General features: G+C 45.8%; 1 protein-coding gene across 1 annotated transcript in view; it reads left to right on the forward strand.

Annotated features, from left to right (window-relative positions):
• Positions 1-19,625, forward strand: part of ADAM19 (ADAM metallopeptidase domain 19) — a 33,464-nt gene extending 13,839 nt beyond the window's left edge. Inside the window, exons 5-23 of the mRNA XM_009286041.1 lie at positions 1,002-1,078; positions 2,725-2,917; positions 3,394-3,459; positions 4,875-4,946; positions 5,797-5,963; positions 7,344-7,428; positions 7,676-7,815; positions 9,458-9,635; positions 10,319-10,408; positions 11,679-11,874; positions 12,156-12,264; positions 12,792-12,996; positions 13,577-13,657; positions 14,769-14,877; positions 14,980-15,115; positions 15,344-15,410; positions 15,963-16,178; positions 18,617-18,763; positions 19,539-19,625. Of these exons, the coding sequence (XP_009284316.1) occupies positions 1,002-1,078; positions 2,725-2,917; positions 3,394-3,459; positions 4,875-4,946; positions 5,797-5,963; positions 7,344-7,428; positions 7,676-7,815; positions 9,458-9,635; positions 10,319-10,408; positions 11,679-11,874; positions 12,156-12,264; positions 12,792-12,996; positions 13,577-13,657; positions 14,769-14,877; positions 14,980-15,115; positions 15,344-15,410; positions 15,963-16,178; positions 18,617-18,763; positions 19,539-19,625 (2,421 nt within the window). The remainder of the gene's footprint in view (positions 1-1,001; positions 1,079-2,724; positions 2,918-3,393; positions 3,460-4,874; positions 4,947-5,796; positions 5,964-7,343; positions 7,429-7,675; positions 7,816-9,457; positions 9,636-10,318; positions 10,409-11,678; positions 11,875-12,155; positions 12,265-12,791; positions 12,997-13,576; positions 13,658-14,768; positions 14,878-14,979; positions 15,116-15,343; positions 15,411-15,962; positions 16,179-18,616; positions 18,764-19,538) is intronic.
• Positions 19,626-23,685: the final 4,060 nt, after the last annotated feature.

Below are 23,685 nucleotides of genomic sequence, written 5' to 3' on the forward strand. Positions count from 1 at the left end.
TCCTGCAGAGTGCAGGGGAGACCAGGCAGGGGGCCCGGAGAAGCGCGTGACCTTCTTTCTCCAGAGCCTTTCTTCGAGGCCATGGGTCTGCTTTAAGCTGAAGGGGAGGGCAGTCTGACTTTCTGACCTGGGGGGTTCCAGCAAGAAAGCATCTCCATCCCCCAGCAATGGTAAAAACATCTTACTGTTGTGCCCGAGCTCTGATATGAGAAGCCCAGGTCAGCCTCCAGCATCGCTTCCCTCTCTGGGTGCTGGGGGATCGTTTAATCCTCACGCTGCTCATCCTCTTGCTTTTAGTTTTGCCACTGGGTACTCCACTCTGGGGACACTCCCAGCCTTTGGGAAAACCAGCCTGTGTGAGCTGGCTCCTCTTCAGTAAAAATCCCATAAATTACTCATCTCACGCAAGCCTTGGCTGACTCTATGCTGCAGTGGCACAAAGATGTGCATTGGTTGCAATGCAAAAATAAGAGATAAAACCCCCATGAGATCATCTTTACTGATACTGCCCCGGGGTGAGGGAAAAGGATGTGATGAATATGTTGGCGTTTCTGCCCCAAAGCCTCCTTGTCCCTGCCAGAGGCTGCCTTTGTCTTGCCAGGAGCCCCCAGACGGGGACTTCCCCACTGCCCGTGGTGCACGTCCTTTGGGGCCTGACCCAGGGCCAGCTGCCATCGATAGGCAGCTCCCATTACAGGCAGAAAGCTTGGGATTGGCCTTAATGCTGCAGCCATCTGAGTTGCTTCCTTGGGGATTCAAAGCTCTTAATTTTTACTGCCAACAAGGAGCCGTTTGATGCTTTTGCACAGGCCACGCATGGCAGCTGAAAGGCCAAATTTCAATGCAGACTCACAGAGGTTTAGTTATGATAGTCAACTGCCAAATGCAGTGGAAAGAGAACAAGAGTATTGGCAGCACTCACATGGGACTCAGTGATGCCTAAATACAGCATACATCCATCCCAAAACTGCATTGCCAACCTGCTCCCCTCTGCTTTCCAGGACCACTGCTTTTACCATGGGGTCGTGAGGGGCTGGGAGCGCTCCAGCGTCACGCTCAGCACATGCAGAGGGCTGCGGTAAGTGCCTGGTGATGCCGGAGCTGCGGGAATGCCTCTGCTCGGCTCCTCAGCGTGCTGCCACTCAAGCTCGGCTCCCCAGCAGCCTGGCTGCCTTATTTTTTTCTGGGCAGATAGATGTGTTCTCAAATGCCACCCAGCCAAGGGTCCTGGGCATAAAAAGGGAGCATGTCAGGAGAAATGCAGAAACTTGGGTATCATTAATAACCACGGCCTTCTAGCCAGCTCCTAGACTCCTTCCCCCTTTGTGCTGGCAATGTGGACTCATGCAATGAGTGAGTTTAATTCAAGAGTCCACTGGAGCAAAAGACTCTCTTGTTAGTGACTCAGGGCTGCATCCCTTACAGAGACAGGGACAGGACCCACCATGTCCCAGCCCAATACTCTACACTAATGCAGAAACCAGCTCCTTCTCCCAGTCTTTCACAGCTGGCAAGTTTTTGTGTGTGTTTTGGGGCAAAGTCTTCAAGTCTGAACTTCCTCCTGGGTTGTTAGCCCCGCTCTCTGTTTTATTCCTGGGTGGTGCCGGGGTTGTGTGTGTTATGCATTTAAAACCTTCGCTTTGGTAGTAATGGAGTCTTTGGCAGGAAAAGACTGTCTGTATCCTCAGCAGGAGTAAATGAAATGGCTTGTTGCAATCAAGGAGCTGCATTCATTTACACCAGCTCAGAGTTTGTTTCCAAAACACCACATGGGCTTTATTGATATTAGTGGTCATCTGCTCTCGAGCGCTGATTGGAAGCTGTGCTGGTGGGACTGGCTCCAGCCAGGAAACAGCCCGTGCCAAAGCAAACCTGAGACATCTTAAGTGAATGTAGGACAGGCCAGAGAGCCCAGTGAGATAAACAGGACAGTGCAGCCACCTGTGGTTTGCGATAAATAATCCAAAAGCAAAAGTAATCACAGGTGTGCCTTGCTTCTGTCAGCCTGCGTTTTCCTAGGCTCTGCTTTCCTAGCTGGAGAGGAGATAGAGATGTCTCCTTGGTGTGCACATGTGGTAGCGTTCCTGCACCCCTGAGCTGTCAGCAGTGTGCTGGCAAGTCCTCAACATCATTTTCTAATTGCCATGAAGGCACGGGAGCTGAGCTCACGTGGCTGTTTTCAGTCTGAGCCTTCACAGGGAGGCACACTGCCCGTCGAGCCACACGTCTTCTAGTGGGCATCAAACACAGGAGATTTCCAACTCTTCTGGCTGTAACATGCTCGTTGAGAAAACCAGAACTGCATGGCTATGTGCAAGTCCTAGAGAGAACTGTGTTTTTTTCTGTTGACAAAGTCTTCACATTTTTTAGGTCAGTTCTGTTAAAGATAAATTTCTTCAATTGGTTGAAAAGCTTCCACTGCCCCTAAAGAAAAAGCTGCATTTTAAAAAAGTACTTCTCAGGTTAGCATTGTTGCAGCACATGCTCCAATAGCCCCTTAACTGAATGTCTGAGGCCCACTGGATAGATTTTAATATACGCCAGCTCAGGGATTCCCCCTCTGAACTCAAAATATTCCCATCCTTTTTATTAATGAACCGAATGGCCTGGTAAGGGTAAGTGCCTTGCCAGAGTCAGACGGGAACTCAGCAGCAGCAGAAGGATTTGCCTCTGGTTGCTGTGATAGTAATTAACTTTCCCTTTTATTGCCTCCTGTTTCGACAGAGGACTTATCTCATTGAGCAGCAATTCCAGCTATATCTTAGAGCCGGTTCCCAACAGCCCAAACCAGCACTTGATCTACAGGTTGGATAACCTGAGGTTGCAGAGAGGAGCCTGTGGCTACCAGGGCACTGGGGACGCAGCTGAAGACTGGCTCAGGGACTTCACAACTGGGATGAAACCACCTCGCCAGAGGGTGAGTAGGGCTTAAACTGGGTCCATGCATGATGCTCCAAATTTGTTGGCTGTTCCAAGCCCGAGGAGCCTGCTGTTCTCTGGGAACATAGCTCAGAAAGTGAAATGAAGGAAAATATTTAAGAGGCTTTGTAGCAAGCTGGTTACCAAATAGTGGCTCCAGCAGGGAAATAAATGAGTGTTGGGGACCATTGTGTAGCGTGAGGAATCTGGGCTGTAGCTGTTCCTGCACAGATTTGTGCATCCGATACATGAACAAACGGGTGGGCTGAGGACAGGCACGTGGGCACTTGCTGTAGCTAAACTGACTTGTGATACTTGGTTGCTGTAAGTCAATCACATCTGGAGGTTCCTGTGTGTAATGGGGCGGGTGAATGGCCAGTGAAAAGCAAACTGGGAAAAATGGCCTGTATGTTTGTTTTGCGAAGAGTTTCTTGGGGGATATTGGGGAAATAACCTGTGTTGCTGCTGCCGCAGGTGAAACGGGAGATTCTGCAGGCTACGAAGTATGTGGAGCTTCTGCTCGTGGCTGATTATGCAGAGGTAAGAAAAGGGATCATGTTTATACCAACTGAGCACCGGGCCCAGAGCAAGAATCCCACCTGCAGCATCTCCTGGGGCGGGGAGGGCAGCTGGAGCTCAACAGGTTTCCTTTTGCCATCCCGACGGTCCTACCCCCATCAGCAGACAGGGAGAGCTGTGTCTTGGTCACTTTTGTCCTAGCAGCCATGACTCCTCTGCTGCCACCATCAAATACCGTTGGCCAGGGAAGAGATGCAGGTTGCGATTTGATTGAAGGACTAGGGCTGGGGGTCAGTTCTTCCCTCCCAAGGTAGCAGTGGTCGGCCCTGGTTATCGATGGGAGAGGCTGCCTTCAGCCTAGGGTGACTTGGGGGTTTCCAGGAACGACGTGCTTGTAACTCTGCGGTACACTTAATCTCTAGAGGAGATAACCGTGATTATCCTCTGCTCTGAGCCGGTAGCAGATATATAAATAGACATTTTCAAGGCTCTAGATCATAGAATAGGGCTGGAAGAGACCCAGTGAAGTCAGCAATCCCTCCCCGTCCCCAGCCTGGACAGTATGCCAGATGTACTTGCTGACAGTGCAAACCGTGCAGTGTTTTGCCGATCACCTAATCTCCAGCACAGACGGGAGTCAGGCTGGTCCTATTCATTATTTACAACTTGAAACTCCAATAGTGAAAGCCACGTAGTGCTCTGGGCTATAATTTATTCTGAACAAAACTAAAGAGGCAGAACCTATTTCAGCCTTCTCTATTAGGCAGCTGGATACCAGGGAAACTATGAGAAAACACGTTATACCTAGGAACTGCCGTATGTTGTTCACCATTTCATTAGACAAGCTGGGGTAGACACCCTTGCACTGTCGCCGTTAACTGCCCTTGCTGCATTTACTGTCTCCCTCGCTAGAAGAAAAGTCCCAAGTTTTGTCATCTGTTAAACAAAAATCTAAACATTTCGCAACTTTAATTCCTTGAATCAAACAGTTTGCTAAAATTAACTTGTTAATTGCCAGGTGGTTTAAATAGGCAAATTTATTGGATGAGTGAGATGCATCCCACATCCGTTGGATGAGTGAGATGGGATGAGCGCTATGGCAGCCTTGACCTCAGACATGAAGTCATGTTACCATATATTTTGCCTGGCAAATTTGTCAGTTCTTTGTCAGCCCCTGGCTCTGGGGGCTCTGATAAGTTTGGGTCGCTCCACTGAGTTACTACCACGGCTTGAGTATCATCGCTGCAGTGGGATGCCAGGAATGAATTCTGAATATACATGTACGGGTGGGCTTATAGTCAGGTATACAATGAAGGAAAGCTTTTGGGCTTCACCTGATAGTCACCTTCTTATTCCCAGAGTAATGTGACTTGTTTTAACACATTTCAGCTCTTCCTAGTTGCCTCTGTGCTATCTGACATGTTCATTTTGTTCAGTTTCAGAAGCATCACTTCAACATTGAAGCAACAAGGCTTAAATTAGTGGAGGTTGCTAATTACGTAGATAAGGTGAGATCAGGTGTGCATGAACTGAGGAAAGCAAAGTCCAAATCATGAATTATGAGAATTAACTGTGACAGAGGAAGACTGCCTTCTTGGGAGAGAAAATTATGTTTCAACAGTTCTCCCCAGTGACTTGGGGAGTGGAGAGCATCTGACAAACAATTCTGTTGTTCGACATCGGGGCGGGGTGGGGGAATCTCCATTCCTTACCTTGGAGTGAGCATGAACATCTCTGTCTTTTAATACATCTCTGTATTAACTGTGTTACCTAAATACTGCTTTTTGACAAGGGACTAAGGTATGCACTTCAAATTTTAGAAATCTTGGCAAATAGAGGTGGAAGAAGCCTTCAGAGGTCATCCTTGCAGTGGTACCCACTGCTGCTGAAGTAAATGTCACAACTTTTCAGATCTACTCCCTTTGTACTCCCCTTCTCCCCTTAAATGCCTTTCACCGCTTCCTTCACCACCACCACCCCCCCGGTCCATGAAGACTTGTCCTGTTGGTACTTGATGTGGGCAGCAGATTATTTCCTTCCCCTTTTCAGGAATTTTGACATCTCTAAAGATAAACATGATCTCAGTCTCCAGTCTGTTTTTCTAGATTATCCCTCTGACATTGATTTAAAAATGAAAGTTCAGCATCTCTAGTTCAATTGAGTTTAGGTTTGTGGGTGGTGCACAATTCTCTCTGCAGAGCTGCGGTGCTAAGTTGCAATGCATTTCCAGAGAGAACATATTCTCTGGACATGTGTATCTGTAGTAGCATTTAGCAAGGTTTATATAAAAGATTAAAATTACAGTAAAATAAATTAGTGGTGCTCATTTTGTCATCTCTTTTCCTTCCCGTATCTTAGTTTTACAGATCCCTGAATATCCGGATTGCCTTGGTGGGGCTGGAGATCTGGAGTAATTGGAATAAATGCGATGTAACTGAGAACCCCTACTCCACCCTGAAGTCCTTTCTGGCCTGGAGTAGCAAGGAGCGGGTGCACAGAAAACACGATAACGCCCAGCTAATCACGTAGGTTTATTTCTGCTGAAATAACCTGTTTCTGACAAGTGGTTTGGGTAGATGAGAAATCAGTATGTGAGGTTATATCGTTCTAAGATTCAGAGTGGCAGATTTATGTAGTGGCTGCTCAGCCAGCATTAAGCTCTGGCACCCAGAGCACAGTCACCTTAGGAAAAGTGGAGGTCCCAGGCTATGCAGCAGTCTCAATACCCAAGCACCAAAGTGCATCAGCTTTATTGTGTGTGCGTGTCACAGGTGGCTGCACATGATCTGTCACAGCTACATGTACAATTTCAAGAAAATCTAAACCATAAGCAAGACCTGTAAAGGGGAGCTAAGCCCTCTGCAGAACGCATTTGTTCCTAACTCATCCCTCTGAGACACAGGGGACGTGGTGCTGGGAGGTAGCTGATGATCTGTGACTCATCCTACTGATCTCATTAGGGCAGTAGCTATGGCCAACAATGCAGATGTCATTGGAAGAAAAATTTGCAGCAACTCTTAGACCTCCTTACCTCTCCCACAGTAATTAATCCACCAGTAAATAGTGGTGAGTCAGAGGAGAAACCTGTAGGACTGAAATGCAGAGATGCAATGCCTTTTCCCTTGGTTGGTTTGTTTGTTTGTTTGTTTGTTTGTTTTCCCCCCCTTTAACATTACTGTATTTCACATTCACCTAGTCATGTCCTGAGCACAATTTCCAAGGCTCCCATTTCAGACATGCCGGCAGGGACGGTGCAGAATTCTGGCTCGCCAGGCAGGAGCCGAGCGTGGCTGCACCTCAAAGGTGTTATCTAGTACTCTGTCAAGTCCCTGAATCCCAAACCGGCAAATAGCAGGCTTAAGGTCTTTAACATTACTGTATTTCACATTCACCTAGTCATGTCCTGAGCACAATTTCCAAGGCTCCCATTTCAGACATGCCGGCAGGGACGGTGCAGAATTCTGGCTCGCCAGGCAGGAGCCGAGCGTGGCTGCACCTCAAAGGTGTTATCTAGTACTCTGTCAAGTCCCTGAATCCCAAACCGGCAAATAGCAGGCTTAAGGTAAATTAAGTATTCAAAACAGTATCCAATTAAGGATCCAGAAATAGTCTTTTCTGTGCTTGTTGCAAACAAAGCTCAGGGGGAGCACTTTTTGGCACCAGACCATTATAAAAAAATAGGATTGGCTGGTTGGCCCATAAAACAAAGTAGTAGTCCAAGAAAAATAGGTCTTAAGGCTTTGTAGCTCTGCTATAATGTCCTGTACTTGAAGATATTATTAAAGAAAATGTATTCACCTGACACTCTGTATATGTATAAAGCTGTGGACTACAGGAGGCATTTCTCTGCCTTGCCTTCTCAAGTGCCTCGGTGCCATTTCATGGTCTTTCTGGATTGATTTTAGGGGTGTGCCCTTCCAAGGTACCACAGTAGGCTTGGCTCCTGTGATGGCCATGTGCTCTGATTTCCAGTCAGGAGGAGTAAACATGGTAAGTAGTTGCTAATACCTAATATGATGTTTCTTGCCAGCAGTGAATACATAGGATAGATGCCCCCTAAAGCCCAGGAAGAAAATATTTCCCGTGAAGACCTCCAGCTCACCTACTCATAGGCAGGAATACCTTCAGTAGAAGTTTTCAACACATAGTAATGAGAAGTGCCGCTTACCCCATTGACCCAGAGGTGCACAGGACAGGCACAGGTAAAATGCTGATGTGCCTCTTTGACCTTGCACAGGATCACTCTGATAATGCCATTGGTGTTGCTGCTACTATTGCCCATGAGATGGGACACAATTTTGGCATGAATCATGATTCAGCTGGCTGCTGTACTACCCCTGCAGAAGATGGAGGCTGCATCATGGCTTCTGCAACTGGGTGAGTTCGTCTTACAGGGTCTCACGGAGAAATGCAAAGGGCTTTGTTACAAGAGCCTTGGTGGAGCAAGAGCTAGAAATACAGACTGAAGGTGGGTCTGTTGCTGCCTGTTGGAGCCAGTGTGTTCACAGAGAAAATACTGCTGGGCAAACCCTAGCTCATGTATCGGTAGCAATTTGCTAAATTGCCAATGAACTTATTCCTGCCTGAGATTGGCCTTAGGTAATGTAGGGACCTGGAAGCATTTAGAAGTGGAGCTCTAAACTGTCTGGTAAAAAGGAAAATTTTCCTATCTTCTGTCCTGAGAGACTGTCTCAGGATGCCTCTAACCCCTCGTCTCCGAGTTTGTGCTTTCCACTGTGTCCTACCAAATGATCCATCACCCCAAAGCAAGTTGAATGCATATACGCACACATCCTTCTGCAAAACCTGGACTGCCTATTGCCAGCAAGTACAGAGAAATGAGGGGTGACCAGAACATATGTGACCTTGGCATGTAGAGGTTTACGCCGGTTTCATTTCTGTGTTGCACACAAGATGCGTAGATAGATAGTTGATAGGGTTTCTTAAAGCATCTCGTGCAAAAGATAATATGTGTTACAATGTGGTAAAGAGAGGAAACAGGAAAGAACTGATTTTATTAAAAGGCACAGCAACAGAATTATATTTCTAAGTCAGAAGACATGAAAACAGGTCAACTGCTTGTTGTCTTAAGAATACTGTTTAGTTTCAGTGAGTCACAGAAAGCCTGTGTTTAAAAGGGAAGAAATATCTGGCTTTGAGAGAAAAGGGAAGCAAGAGTGACCCTGGAAACCCACAGGGATTCCAGAGCTCATTTTGGATGAGGAACCACAACAGCTTCCATATTTCAGTCATGTAAAAACGTCAGCTGAACCCATTCACTTAAAGCCACATTCCCTGTTTCCTCAAGCCTTCCTCCTTGGGGTTTAGCAGTTTTTAACAAAATTGTCTCCATTAGATACCTTCTTTTACGTGAATGATTTCCTCCAAATAAGGAAAAACATTTAGGTGAGAAGTGAAAATATATTGGCATGCAGGTAGAGCTTGCAATACACAATGTGTACTCACGCATGCATGGTCATGAATAGAATGCATAGGTTCAAGCATTGTAGCAACAGAAATTAATAATTCATGTAACAATATTCATGTCCTTTGCAATGAGGCAGTAGATAGGAAAAAGAAAACGTTCTTTTTATCAGTTAAATTCACAAGCAGTCATTCACAGTGCGAGTGCTGGATTCTTAGGCTTATTCAAGCAGATTTAGGAATAAGCCACAGCTTCAGTATTGAGCAGGTAAGGACAGCTATACTTGTCAGATGACAAAGTCAAGTCTAACTCAACATATTTTTGTTTCAATAAAGTTTGTTTTTTAAGGCCATTGTATTACTAGACAGTCTTGCAGTGCAATCACCTTATTTTCTAATGTAATCCAGATGGATCTGATTTTGAACACGCACACACACGCACACACAATCACGATCTGCTTTTGCACAATTTCAGAGACTTCAGAGAAGGACCTGTGTCCTTTGGCACTTGTCAGGATTTGCATGTGCTCATTTTTGGTTCTCTAAACCATTGCCCAGATCTGTCATGATGTTTTTCTACACTGTCCATATTCAGGCACCCATTCCCCAAGGTGTTCAACCAGTGCAATAGAAAAGAGCTGGAGAAGTATCTGCAGTCTGGTGGAGGGATGTGTCTCTCCAATATGCCGGATACCAAAAAAATGTATGGTGGGAAGAAATGTGGAAATGGCTACTTGGAAGAGGGGGAGGAGTGTGACTGTGGAGAGGTGGAGGTAACAACTGTTCAGATCCAACCATTTGGGGTTTAGTGGGACACAATGATTTTTGTTATGTATTTTGCAAATACAGTTATGTGATATGTAAACAGCTTTTGTTTGTGCAGGAGATATGCATACCTTCCTTGTATGTAAGTGTATATGCAATGTAAATCAAGGTTGTAAAGTATCATGTCTAAGTTCACAGTATGTAGTACAATGCATCCCAGAACTTGGGATGGTGTAATCTGTGGTTGAACAGAGGTGATGAAAACTTCATTTAAAAAAGAAAAGAAGAAGTGATCTTAGATGTTGCAGTTTCATATATAAGTTCACTTTACTTATGGCTCCATTCTTGATAAGGGTGGGGCTTCTCTTAGCACTGCATCTCACTTCTCCAAATCCATACTTTGACTAATAAGACAAAAGGGAGCTGGAACCAGCAGCCCAGACTCACTAGATGTAATGAGCACAACCTATAGTATCCAGTCAGTCCGACATAGGATACAATTATGCAGTACCGTAATTCAGCACGTGCTGGGTATCATGAAGATACTGTGGAAGGAAGGCTGTTACTTTGTTCGCGTGTAATTCATCACGTACGAGAACAAGTTAGTGCCAGCCTCACACTTCGATGCTCTGGCATGTTCTTGTCTTGAACATCTGTCTTGTAAACTCTGCTGCATCTCACTGTCTTCCAGGAATGCAACAACCCCTGCTGCAACGCCAGCACCTGCTCCCTGAAGCTGGGTGCCGAATGTGCCCACGGCAGCTGCTGTCATCAGTGCAAGGTGGGATCTCTGGGTTTTCCTAAGAGAGGAGAGGGAATAATGGTGGTGGAAGTGTGAGGCTGAAAGATGGAGGGGAAAGGGGAGCAAACGCAGCCAAACGTGGAGTTCAGCTCCTCACCTGCAAGCAACATGGTCTGATTTTCTGTACAATAGCTAGAGTGCAATCAAACTAGTGGGGTCCTTTCTTCTAGCTGACTAATTTAATTGACTCCTGTGATAACTTAAGATGAGCTGTGAATGCTGCTGGAATGAAGTCACACTGCCTCTCTTACACACTTAGGGATGGGGTGACTCAGAATGAATATTTATCTTCTTTGGCTCTAGAAGAAAACTAGACAGAGCTCTTAGAGCAAACACTTCCTCTGGGGATTAGGCTGGATGCTATCTTTGCTCTGAACCCTGTTTTCTGGGATGCAGTTAAATTCCTTTAGCCCAGGTGCTTGCTGAAGAAACGCTAGCAAAGAGGATTATATGTATGTACGCACGCATGTGACCACTATAATTTTAAATCTCAGCTTTCCTTATAGAGGCTGGTTAAAATGTGTTTCTGATTTTGGACCCAAAGATCTCAAGCTTTGACAACAAATTGACTAAAAAATGTACGTAGGCAAACATTTCTCTTAAGCTCATTTTTGTGTTTGCACATTGACTGCGTGCTCTTACAGACCTATCCTGAGCATGTGGAAAATAATTTTCCAGGAATCCACCTGGACTCACTCCTTTCACAAGAGACTTGGAAAAAAACTCATAGATGTAACTGTGTATGCCCTTCTGTTCTCCATGTCCGTGGTGGACAGAACAAGAATGAACTGGGTAAACTCGTAAGCAAGGGAGACATAAGTTACGCATTAGGAAAATGTCTCCAGCAGAAATGACAGGCAAACACTGAAACAAACTTCCCAGACAGGGAGGGTTCTGAGAATAGATTACACAAACATCTGTCAGAAATGGCTTAGGTAAATCAGATCCTACCCTAGGGCAGAGGGAGATGGATCGGTGTCCCCTTGAGGTCTGGCAGCCTTATTTTCTGTGCATGATCTCATCGCTACCTAGGGAAGGGATCCAGTCATTAATTTGATTCTACACAGCTCACCCAGTTAATGAAATTACAGTCTCATTTGGATCACTGCTGACCTCAAAAAACCTAAGACAAGGTGGATGAAGAGACGCATGCAAGACTTTTTCTTATCTACAGGGAGACATTGTGCAGACATGAAACCACAAAGGAGCCAAGCAATAATGCCATTTTTTCCCCTTTGTATCTTTTTAGCTGATGTCTCCGGGAACTCTCTGCAGGGAAAGATCAGGACTCTGTGACCTCCCAGAATACTGCACTGGCGAGTCACCGTTTTGCCCCCCCAACTCTTACCAAATCGATGGGGCTTCCTGCGACAGAGGAAAGGCCTATTGCTACAATGGCATGTGTCTCACATATAAAGACCAGTGCTTGCAGCTGTGGGGGCCTGGTAAGGACACTACTTGCAGCGAAATACGTTGTCCTTTGAACAGGCAGTATTATGTGGCATCCTGCTATTATTCACCCTGTGTAAGGCAGTAGTACCTTTCATACCCGTTATCAGTGGCAAAGTCTGAGGAGCCTTTTCTCCTGCCTTGCTCGCTTGGAGGAGGCAGCAAAAATTTCCCCTGCTCAAACCATCCCAGAAGAAGAACAACTGAGTGGTTGGCATGGGGTGAGATGGGCTGCCAGGCTCCACAGGAATCAGTCACGTGAGTCTCTTCCATGCAGGAGCAAGGCCAGCACCAGACGCCTGCTTTGAGAAGGTTAATGCTGCTGGAGACATCTACGGGAACTGTGGGAAGGACATCTATGGCAACTACAGGAAGTGTGAGATGAGGTAGAAAGCAGAGTGGCAGCCAGGAGTTGCTCATTGGAGAAGATGTTTGTATATATTACAAAATTATGGGCCAGTAGATAAAACTGATCCATGCTTTGGTTTCATTCCCTCCCTCTGCCTCCTGGGAAACCAGCTGCGTCCTTGTCAGACCTAAAGCCCTTATGACTGAAACTTTAAGTTTACCATCTTCCCTGCCTTTTCCATTTTAAAACACGTAGTTGATATTTGTTCAAAGCAACGGAAGAGGGGATTTTCAAATCCATAAGTTAAATGTAGCTTTTTAACTGAGACAAAGACTTCTTAGTCTTATCTGTGATTTTGTTGAGGCTGGCCTACGCATGGGGACAGTGGAATGGTACCATCAGTACCCATCAGACACTGTTGCTTGGGCTAGCTCTTGGGAGGTGCTTGCTCTTTGCCATTGAACAATGACTCAAGACTGCTGCTTTAATTTACGAGTAGAGCTGATGCCTGCAAAACATTCAGCAAGCCAGAAATAATCACTTTAGCCTTTCCTTTGAAATCAGAGATGCTAAATGTGGGAAGATCCAGTGCCAGAGCTCTGCTTCCAAACCCCTGCAGTCCAATGCGGTGGCCATAGACACAACTATCCGCATGCAGAGGACGCAGCTGAGGTGCCGAGGGACCCATGTGTACAGACCTGAGAGTGAAGAAAAGGAGATGCTGGATCCTGGCTTGGTGTTGACGGGAACAAAATGTGGGAGCCATCATGTAGGTACAGTCCTGCCTGTAATGGCTTGGGGGAGGTTCAAGGTATCACTTTTCCATCTGGAAAGTGCTTTGTGGTTATCAAGCCGTTCATTTCTTATGTCTAATGCCTTTCTAGGGACTTTTTATGTTTGTTAGAAAAATAATTTCTTAGAGGCTTCTGAGAAGCAATGGAAGAATACACACCAAAGGCCATACCTTAAGTCTTTGCCAGATGAAGTCCAGGGCCGGTGCTAAATTTGGGATTCACTAGTTGGTTGAGGTTGTCTTGCTTAGAGGTGGGACACACAGTTAGAAATCAAGACACCTGAGAGCTCCTTCAGAGACTTGCCACATGGGCATGGCCAAGCTATCACCTCCTGAGCTCCCACTCCTCTCTCTGATGCGCGTTAGCTGGGATTTAGGGTAGTGATTAAATATTTGCTTGGGAACCAGGTTAACTTCATGGCCTGTTGATCTGCCCAGGGTATTACTTGTATTGCCAAGGTGTCTGGGACCCCGCAAGTCACAAAATAACAGAAGGCAGTAATACGGTACATAACCCAAAGAGCTAATGCTGAGTTTTTTGATCCTTTCTCTGCAGGTTTGCTTTGAGGGACGCTGCCAGAACACATCCATCATCTTTGATTCTGAAAGCTGTAGCAAGAAGTGCCATGGGCATGGAGTAGGTGTCTTCCTCTTCAGCTCCATTTCAGACTAAAGCAGGATGGGCTGCCATTCATCTGTGGATGGTTGTTCAGCTCAGTTCTGATACCACGCTTAGTTTGCTCCGGGCTTCTGCTTCTTGATTATTAATTTGCACATTCCTTTCATGTTTAATGCATTTTCTGGTCCGTGAGTGTCCCTTTGACATAGGATTTAAGGAGGTCTAGAGGAGAGATATGAATTGCAATGAATGAAAAACACGAAGGGGTAGTCTTACAGAAAAATCTTCTGGGCCCAGTTTAGATTGAATAAAAAAAAAAATCAGACTAACTGAGGGAAAAACATAGTAAAAAGTCATGTTTGGAACAGTTTATCCCCCTGTGCTCTGCCGTACCCCCAGGGGATGGAAAGAAAAGGCTGGTGAGAATTTTTTATACCTTTTGCTGATGTTTCTGGCACAAAACATCAGCATCTTTCCATCCCCATGGTCCAGTTAGGCAATGGAGAGGAGTGATAAATACAGCAGCGTTCAGCAGCGTGTGCCTCCCTGAGCAGGTTGGGAGGCCCCATGATGTACCCGACAACGAGAGGGACTTGCCCCACTCTTTGATTCCCAGTCTGCTTCATTTCCTACGATCCATGAAGCTGTAGGAAGTGATTGTCAGCTATTCCACAGAATCAAATTAAACGCTACAATTAGCACAGGACGTCCCCAATCAGAGGGATCAGCCCCGCCTCCAGGGGCTGTCTAGACGATAAAACAAATAGCAATGGGCCAAGCAATAAACCTAAACAATAAGAAATCTTCACTGGATGGAAGGGAAGACTCCTGTCCTTCAGTTCAGAGATAAGAACAAGAGAAAGGCATTTCTAAATGCTGCTTTTCTCCTGAATCCAGGTTAGTGGAACTTCAGCTGAAGAACCCTTGTCTTTTGGAGAAAGGGAGAATTTCTGAGGAAATAAAAGGCACTTTCAGTCCCTGAAAAGAAAATGTTTCCAGGCACTTAACTCCCTATTTATGCCAATAAGAGTTTTTTCTGTAGTGTTTTATCCAGCAAGGGCTTAATTTTTTTTTAGCTTGCAGATTCTTTAGGAGCTGGCACTAAAGTCTCTGAGTGTTCCCACTCCAGGTCTGCAATAACAACAAGAACTGCCACTGCAACCAGGGGTGGGCCCCCCCGTTTTGCAACAAGCAGGGGAGGGGAGGAAGCTTGGACAGTGGTCCCCCCATGCCCGAAGGTGAGTGGGACCAACTCTACTATGGTGGCACTTTGGAAGGACTCGAGTTAGACTGGGAGCAGAGAGTTTTCCATTTAACTAACTCTGATTTCTTGTCCTCAGGCCCCTCAGCGATTGTGATAACTCTTGCAATCCTGGCTCCCATTCTCCTTCTCATTGGAATCATGTTTTTATTCTATTACCTGAAATGCTGGAATAAATTTGCCATCTGTTCTCTAAAGAAGACCCCTCAGTTCAGGTAAATTGTCAGTGCTGCGCCTTGTCTGCTTGCACCCACCCCCTTTCAGTGTCAGGACAGAAGAGAAATTGCAAAAGCTGTGAGGGATAGAACTAAATTCGTTTGTTGGTATAGTCGGTATTTGCTTCTCAGTTTTTGACTTCAGTTAAAATATAATGGAAAATACAGCAAAGAAAAAGGAGAAAACGTATAAAGGAAATAACACTCTCTTCTTTCTCTCACTGTCAGTGACACCTCTGAAAATGGGCACGCAAACCCTGCCTTCAAGTTGAAAACCCCCCAGGAGCAGAGGAAGGTAGGGGCAAGGTCACCTTCCACCTCCCCGGGGAGAGATGCAGCTGCCCTGAGATGTGGGATGTGGTTCCCTCTCACACTGCAATTAGGGAGTGGATTTATCAGAGGATGGGAAAAACAGACAGAAATCCCCCATGGCTGAAAGTCAGTGGGAGCTGAATGTAGCATCTATTTCTAGCCATTTCCTTAAAGGTAGGAGCTGGGATTTGACCAGGTCTGTGTGGCCGCTTGTCTCTCCTGATAGATCCTCTTCTGTCACATCCCCCTCTCAAAACAGTAGAAATCGCAAACACTGGATTTATTTGCAAGCGTCACTTATAATGATGATATCTGAGTTACTCTGTTCTCGATTCCCATTTCTGGGAATCCCAAATTGTCCCAGTCTATCTAATCAATGCCTACTAGACATATACAACGCATACCAGTGTTGCAGGCAATATTTTCTACTCTGTGGCTGAAAGACCTCATGCAGATCCTCAAAAGCGTAGCAGAGTAACAAGGTGGTTTGAAGTGGAAGTACCTAACTCCTGGGATTTGTGGATCTTCTGCACAGGTGATTGGCTTCCCTGAAATCCCATCAAAACCTCCTCCCCAGCAAGCTCCAGGGCTCCAAATAAACACACAGCAGCCATCTGCCTTCTCCACTGGCTACAGCTGTGGCGTGGGGCAGCCCGCCGGGCCAGCGCAGCCGGCACCTGCAAAGGACGTTGCCCGGCGGAAACCCCCGAGCAGGCCGGCGCCTCCTGCTCCCAAACCCCCCGTCTCTCAGGTACGGAGTCACACCACTGTCGTGCAGATGCGGTTTGATGGGAGGCTTGGTCTGAGTGAGGCTGGTGAAGCCTCTCTAACCCTGGTGGGGGCATAGGAGTTACCGTGCTCACTGGTGCGTGCTCCATCTCACCGCAGGATAATTACCGGTGGTCCTCCTTGCTTTGTAGTGTAGCTGACAATGACCGTGCTGGATGCTAGCACACGCAATTACTCTTAATTCAGGTCCCCCAATACCTCTGATCTGGACTTGAAGTCAGGTAGCTTGGATGACAAAGCAGCATTCACTTTACCAAGGTGATCTGAATATTTTTTAGCTGCAAATCAAATAAATAATTTGCCAGGAACGAAAGGACTGTACAGATTTTTCCCTAAGCAAGCCTAGCATAGCTCCTCTTACCATTTGCATATATTTTATCTCCTGGAAACAAGCCCTTCTGAGATTACCAGTCAGTGATAAGTCTGAGGTTCAGTACTGAGTACAGGATCTCCATTCCTTGGGATAGTCCCCCAGGTATCTTGCATTTGGCCATTCCTGGACTAAAGCCTCAGGAGCCTCAGACAAATTTTGATGTGGAGCAGAAATGGGACCTTTAGCATGTTGCACAGGGGCAGTCCAGGTTAAGTCTAGTATTTCCTATCTCATGTGAGCATTCTAGCCATGAGGTTATTTTGAGGGTTATAAGGAAAGGGTATTGATGTACTTCTTTTGCTGGCAATTTTGTTCTAAGCTTAGTACAGACCCCACAGTCTTATGGAAAAGATGGCAAATCACTCAGACTGACTTAAACCCATTTTACCAAAGTATTTCCCTACTAGCTTTATTAGGTTAGGGCCAGCAAAGAAGCAAAGGGCTCAGTAACGGGATAGCAGGAGGCTGGCTCCCAGGCAGTCTCTCTCTGAAGGATATAGAGGAAAACAAACCCAAAATATTTTAGTAAATGGGATTTGTTTCTAGCTTCATTGTTCCTGTGAACAGCCAGCACTTCAGCAGGAAAGAAAACTAAAACAAAAGCAGGAAGCTGACTGTAGTCAATGAGGAATAGGTATCCTTCCCAGCTGGTTGTTGACAAGTTCCCCACAATCTCCATTGTGTTCCCCCCCAACGCACCCAGTCTCTTTATCTCAGTCAGACCTACTAGATGGAACACTTTTCCTAGGATTTCCAAAAGAATCCTTGCTATTTCTGGGTTGGAGGAGACCCACAAGATGTAGAATGTACATGGGAAATAATTAATTTTGCTGTTTGCTAGTGTCAGTGTCCTTCCTAGACGTTTGCAGTATCTGCCAGATTTGCTCTCTTGCTATTCCTATAGGAGCTCTTTGGATGCGGCAGTCGGTGGGATTTAGTCTGCCTTGTCCTTCCTGCAGTCACAGGGCAAGGTCCTTGGAGAGCAATAGATCCCTAAGCATCGGCTGATGCAGCTGTCGAGCATCGCATTTATGCCTAGTCTAAGGAGACTGCAGGGTTTTTGGGTGCCCTCCAAGTTGTGAGTGCAGCTGTGTTTATTAAATCAACACCTGTAAGCCAGCGACTTAGCACAGAGGCTAAGCAACAACAGCAGTTAGTTCTTGTGTGGGTAACTTCTCCCTAGGGGAATGCTTTACACTGAAATTCATTAGATGAATGGAAAATATAATGCTCTGAGTATCCTATTAGGGACAGCTGTGTGCACAAACAAAGTAATAAGTGATTGTAGGTGGGTGCAGGGCTGCGTGTATTTGTATGGGCACACGTATATAGGGTTTACAGGCATTGTATGGGCAATCATATAGTGAGTGTATGTGTGTGAAACTTGCTTCCAACCTTAAGTGCATCAATAAATTGGCTAATTAAAAGGCTCTGGAACATAGCTTCCCTATTACTTACAAAATTCATGGCTTAAAACTTCTGGATCCTCTAGTAGCCAGAGTATGACGTGCTTTCAGCCCGCAGCTCCATTTAGGAGGCAGAGCCAGATAACCCTGTTTACCCTGTTTGGTTGTCCTCCATTTGAAGCCACCTGCCCAGCAGCCTAAGGCCATCTGGTCTTCATGAAACCTGATAAGTGAAAAACTCTACGTGTTGAAAACCACTGATTACCTGCATAATATGATAAGCCATAGCGGCAGCCACCTGCGCTTCCTCCTTGCTTCAGAGAGGGAGAGGTCTTTGCAAGCATGGTTCTACCTGTGTCCCTTCAGTCCTTTGTCTCAGGCAGGAATGCTACAGGCTGAGTTGTGATAGGGACTCCTGCCCAGTCTATAAGGTTTCTCCTGTTTTTCATCATGCAGTCATTAGATTGTAATATCCCTGGGGCTAACTCCAAACCAGAGACCTCGAGGTGTGCAGCTGCATACCCAATCTGCTGTCTCAGACTTACAAAAAATTATCATATCTGTTTTCAGGCTGGGCAGCTCTCCAGGCTGAGAATTCAACACTGTTTCTTTCTTGTGTAGGATATTTCTAGGCCCCGGCCACCCCAAAGAGCTTTGCCAGCTAATCCCGTCCCAGCCAGACCCAGAGCCTGGCCGGGGAACAGCCCTGCCATCTCGCTGCCTCCTGCGCACACCAGAAACCCAGGACGACTCCAGCCTGCGGCAGAGGTAGGCACTGAGCATGGTGACGGGAAGCACAGCAGCATCCCCTCATTACTGGGGAATAAAACTACTCTGAAGGGAGTAATCTTGCTATCACGCTGCAAACACCTTTATGCACAGCCTGGGTGGGTGGAAATGAAAAGGCTGTTGGGTTGGTTGCCTTTATTGGAGGGGCCTCTGTTTTTACCCGTTCCTTATTAAGCATTTACTGGGTTAAGCAAAACAGTTAATTCAGTCCTCCACATCCCTGAGCACTGCTTCAGATAAAACACTTGTGTGAGTGGGGCTGAGCAACGAGGGTGCGCGTGACCCAGAACGGTTAGTGAAGAGCAGCAAAACAGGAAGGTCCACACAAGACTTGAGGACCCCAGTAAGGAACAAGCCCTATCTAGTCATGGCTAAGGAGATGCTTTCTCTGCAGGGATTGTTTCCCAAAATTGTCCTTAAGAAGGACCATTAGTAAGGGACTTTGAGTTCCTGAGTTCAGCTCCCTGCAAGCTGGACCCCTTAACACAAAACACCTCCACTCCACACACCACAGGTGTTGTCTCCAGCCAGGAACATACTTGAGGCCAGCTGTGAAAGATGGAAAAAACTGCATGAACTTCATTGTGATCCTGGTGGGAGAGTTTCCTACGTGATGCATTGGGGTGTGAATGCATGTGAATGGAGACAGGCTTCTCCTGGCCCACTGTAATATCAGCTCCAGGAGTGGGAGAGGGCAGCGTTTGCTCTTTCGTCAGTGCTCACCCCTCTTTTCTCCATTTTCCATCTCACCCAGAATGGTGTCAGGACAGCTGGAGCAGCAAATGCCTTGAAAGTAGGACAGCTGGGCTGCGTGGGCACTCATGAAGCAGTCTGTTCCTGACTGGCTCTGACCTTCACAGGCAACTGGATGGCCTTCATCACCCCAAAAAACATTCACAGCCACAGACAGTGTCTCAGTTCCTCTCCTCCAGCCTCACCTGTTTCCTATGTGACTCAACAAGCTGCAGTCAGGCTTGGCAGGAGTGCCCCCAGGAACTGCACCGGTACATGCCAAGCTGAACTCAACCCTCTCTGCTGATAGCCTTTTCCATATAGGGATGACTTGTTTATACGGTATTTAAATATTATTGTGCAATATCCAATGCAGGGATGGGGTGATGGGGGCTTCACGTGTTTTTAATCAGTTATTTAAGTGTTACCAGGGAGAACAAGCTGTGAGTGCAGGTGCTGGCCCTGATGGGCTTTCATGTAAGACCCAGCCCTGTTGGCTTCCTCAGCCCATCCACGCAGCTGCAGGAGCATACATTGGTGCTATACAGAAACCACTGCCTCTTGGGAGAGCAGAAGGCAGCCGTTGATAACTTTCTTCAGCTTATTCTCAGTTTACGGTGGATAGCAATTGGGGTCACAACAGGGAGCAAACCGTGGAAATATTCCTGGTTAAAATAACTTGTGGGTCACCGTGGATTTTGATTAGCTTTAATAGAGCAGATTAATTATTTTCCCCATATAACCATCTTCAGCAAGAGCGTTGCAACCTGTCTGTCCTCCAGCACTCGCTTGTCTTGCCTCAGTGCTGTAAGACCCGACAGCATCCCCAGCGTGGCCTGTGCGCTCTCATCCATGTCATTGGGACACAATCAAGGTACGACAAGGAAAATCTCTGGCCAGGACAACAGAGCAAATGGCCAGAAGGAAGCTCAGCAAAAGCCAGTGCTGAAAGCTCCTCTCCGGCATACGGTACTGTGGATAATCAGTAGACACTTTTGCATGTGTCTCCTCAGGCTTTGGTCCGTGGTGAGCAGTAATTCAGCATGGGCTGTCTGCTCCCCATACCAGTGAGAAACCTACCTTAAAATTGCCCAGGTGGTAAAACAGCAGAAATATTAATATGACACATGGTGCTTTTGTAGGGCAGCTCATTTGCTCCAGTTTTTTTCTCCAGGATGTGGATGGAGAGAGCTGTCTGTGTGCACTTTAAGCAGCTGATGGTTCTGACCCTGAGGACCCTCCCATATGAATTTGTTTGGTTTTTTTTTTTCCTAATAGTTTGGACTTTTGTATGTTTTTCTCAGGATTTTAAATTAAGACCTCTTGTTATGCCAAATTTTTTTCTTCTTTTTTCCTTGAAATGATTTCCTAGGAGAACCCAGGGAATTCTGGAGCTATGGTTACAACAGTTCTGTTGTGTCTGATTTATTATGGACAAATCCTCAAACAGCGTGATTGCTGCTGCACATGTGAGAAACTGTATTATTGGCATAAAAAAAAAAGTCTTGTCTGATGGTTCTCTTTCCCTAAGCTCTACTGATTGAAAAAAACCAGATAGATCCTGAGCACTTATTAAATTTGTAGTTATATGTAGCAGTATATCTGTAGTATGACTTAAACCACACTAGTTTTTGCAACTTTACTACCTCTTTCTCCATAAGGAAACAGTACACAGGGTGTGTCTTGAATTTCTGGTCGATTATTCCTTATCTTGATCATTTTGGACCTTTTCTTACCTTCTATATGCCTGGAAAATAAGCCATCCTAAAATACTTCTCTCTGAAATAAGGGATGGCAAGTGAAAGACATCAGCTTTCTAATCTTTATATGTCTTTTCCTATAGATGGATTATATTACATATAAACGTATATTCTAACAACCCCCAAATCTGTTCTTTCTTGGGGTGCAGCTAATGTGCCTGTGTAATGGCATGTGTTACTGCTCACGGGTGGAGCAGTGAGCTGGGCACATACTGTACATATACTGTAGCAGTACAGATTCAACCACAAGAACTTGATCTTATATCTGAGCCCTCACTGAAGACAGCAGCATACTTCTGCTACAACCCCTGATCTTCATCAAATGGCCATCAAAAAGCACTAAGAATATTTTCACTGCATTTCATGTGAGCATGGGATCAAGCTTTTAGAAAATGCCCCCCAGACACACAAAGCTCAGAGAACAACTGGATGTGCCCAAACCCTAATAGAAAACTTTATTGCCGGGGTATCATAAAGTCTCCAAAAGGTAGTTTTAAGTAAGTTCTTTTAAATTTTCATGCGTGCAAGTTGAGTGAATGAGAATAAGGGAACTGCAGGAGGAGTAAAAGATGGTAAAACCTGATTTTTTTGAAAGATAATGTTACTTGAGAGAACATATACCAAAATACGTCTCACTTTCTCCTCTGTCCACATATTAATGGTTTACAATAATGCTCTCTGTGCATCTATGCAAATACTTGAAGAATGCAATTCATTGTGCCTTTTGCCTAGTTTTAATAAATGTCAGTTGTCATTAAAAAATATCCTGTCACTGTGTGCTATTTCATTACCTTGGTTTAAATCTTCATTTTATATGTGGCATTTGTCCAGAGATGCAGGATAGCTGGAGGAATGGCTTTTATGAAATGCAGTTCTAGGCAGTGAGAAGGATGAGTCCCATTTACAATCTATTTCTAAAATAAAATGCAAAAAGCATTACACCAATTAGGACACCAAAAACAAAGCTAGAGTGAATTACTTGGATTATTTTCTGCTACCAAAGGAGGTCGCTGCTGTTTTACTCTCTGCCCCAGGTGCTCTTTCTGCTGTACTCGGCTGTCCTTCAGCCTGTTCATCCTTTAGGGCTACACCAATAAGATCAGAGAAATCATTAAAAACTTTCAGATCCACCTGCAACGGTTTTTTTTAGAAAAGGCCTTTATTTCCCTTTCCACATTCCAAAAAAAAGTACTGAAATGTTATTAAAATAAGAGATTGCATGTTCCTCTCCCCCCCCAGCCCCAAGCTGCATTTGCTCAGCGACACTCAGACCCAGGTATAAGCAGGTCAGCATCTCAGACAGCGTCAGTGTGTGCCGTGGTCCGGGGCTAACCCAGCCGGAGCTGCCTCCAAGCCGAGCCAGCTTGGCAAAGCCGCTTAGGCTTCGCCGCTCCCTGTTTGGGATTCGCTGTGAGCAAACGGGCTCCCTGTGCTGTAAGACCCAGCAGCAAGATGGGAAAAACTTTTAACTGCGGTAATACTTTCCTTTTTCACCTTCCAGCTCAAAATGTTATTTTTCTCATCCCTTCATCCTCACCACTGATACAAATCCAAGGGGGTTTTGAAGGTGAGCCGTGAGCAAGCGTCCAGGTAACATCCATACTATATTGAGAGAGATGGAGAGGGGTGAACGGGACCGCTCTGGGATAAACTGCATCCCTACAGCTCTGCAGAGCATTACCCACTTACGCCTGTTCAGCTTTTAACATGCAGCTCATACCTCCCTCTAAAGAACAACAACAACAAAAAAGCTTTTGGGCTTAAGTGATAGCAGGACAGGTCATGGGGCTCAAAGATCTGGGGGGGCTCTCCAAGGTCAAGACATTTGGTAAGAAAAAAACCCTTAAAATCTACATCCACTTGCTCTTTCAGGCTGAAAAGATTTTCACAGACCACAAAAAGGCTTGAAGACGGTGGCGGTGTTTCTCCTGACACAGGGTTTATCCTGCCAGAGCTTCCCAGCCTGAGCAGGGGCTGCCCCTTGCTCAGGTGAGGTCTGGATCAGGCCCAGCGGCTTCACCAACCACATCAACATGGCCTGGGCACCATAGCTGCTAAGAGAAAAAAAAACCCCAAACAAACAAAACCCCACATAAAACTAATTAACACTGTGCTGCAGGGAAACTCCTGCACCTCACAAAAAACAAAAGTTGAAAAAGATTTCTCTGCCATGGTCCTGTAAAAACACTTTATAGCTTGGGTCCTGCCCTGAGCCTAAGTGAGCGCCTATTCCAAACTTTACCATGTTTTGCCCATATTCACCAATATTCTTGTCCCATATTTGCCGAGCAAGTAATTTAACATGGATGAGCAGAGTCTGAATAGCAGGCGTACACCATTCAGTCCTTGTCTCTCACCTCCATTTGAGATACTGGTGTGTATTTTGGCGTTCATGCAAGCGTCTAGAAA

This window comes from Aptenodytes forsteri, unplaced genomic scaffold, assembly GCF_000699145.1.
Source record: "Aptenodytes forsteri isolate BGI_AS27 unplaced genomic scaffold, ASM69914v1 Scaffold54, whole genome shotgun sequence".
Classification (NCBI taxonomy): Eukaryota; Metazoa; Chordata; class Aves; order Sphenisciformes; family Spheniscidae; genus Aptenodytes; species Aptenodytes forsteri.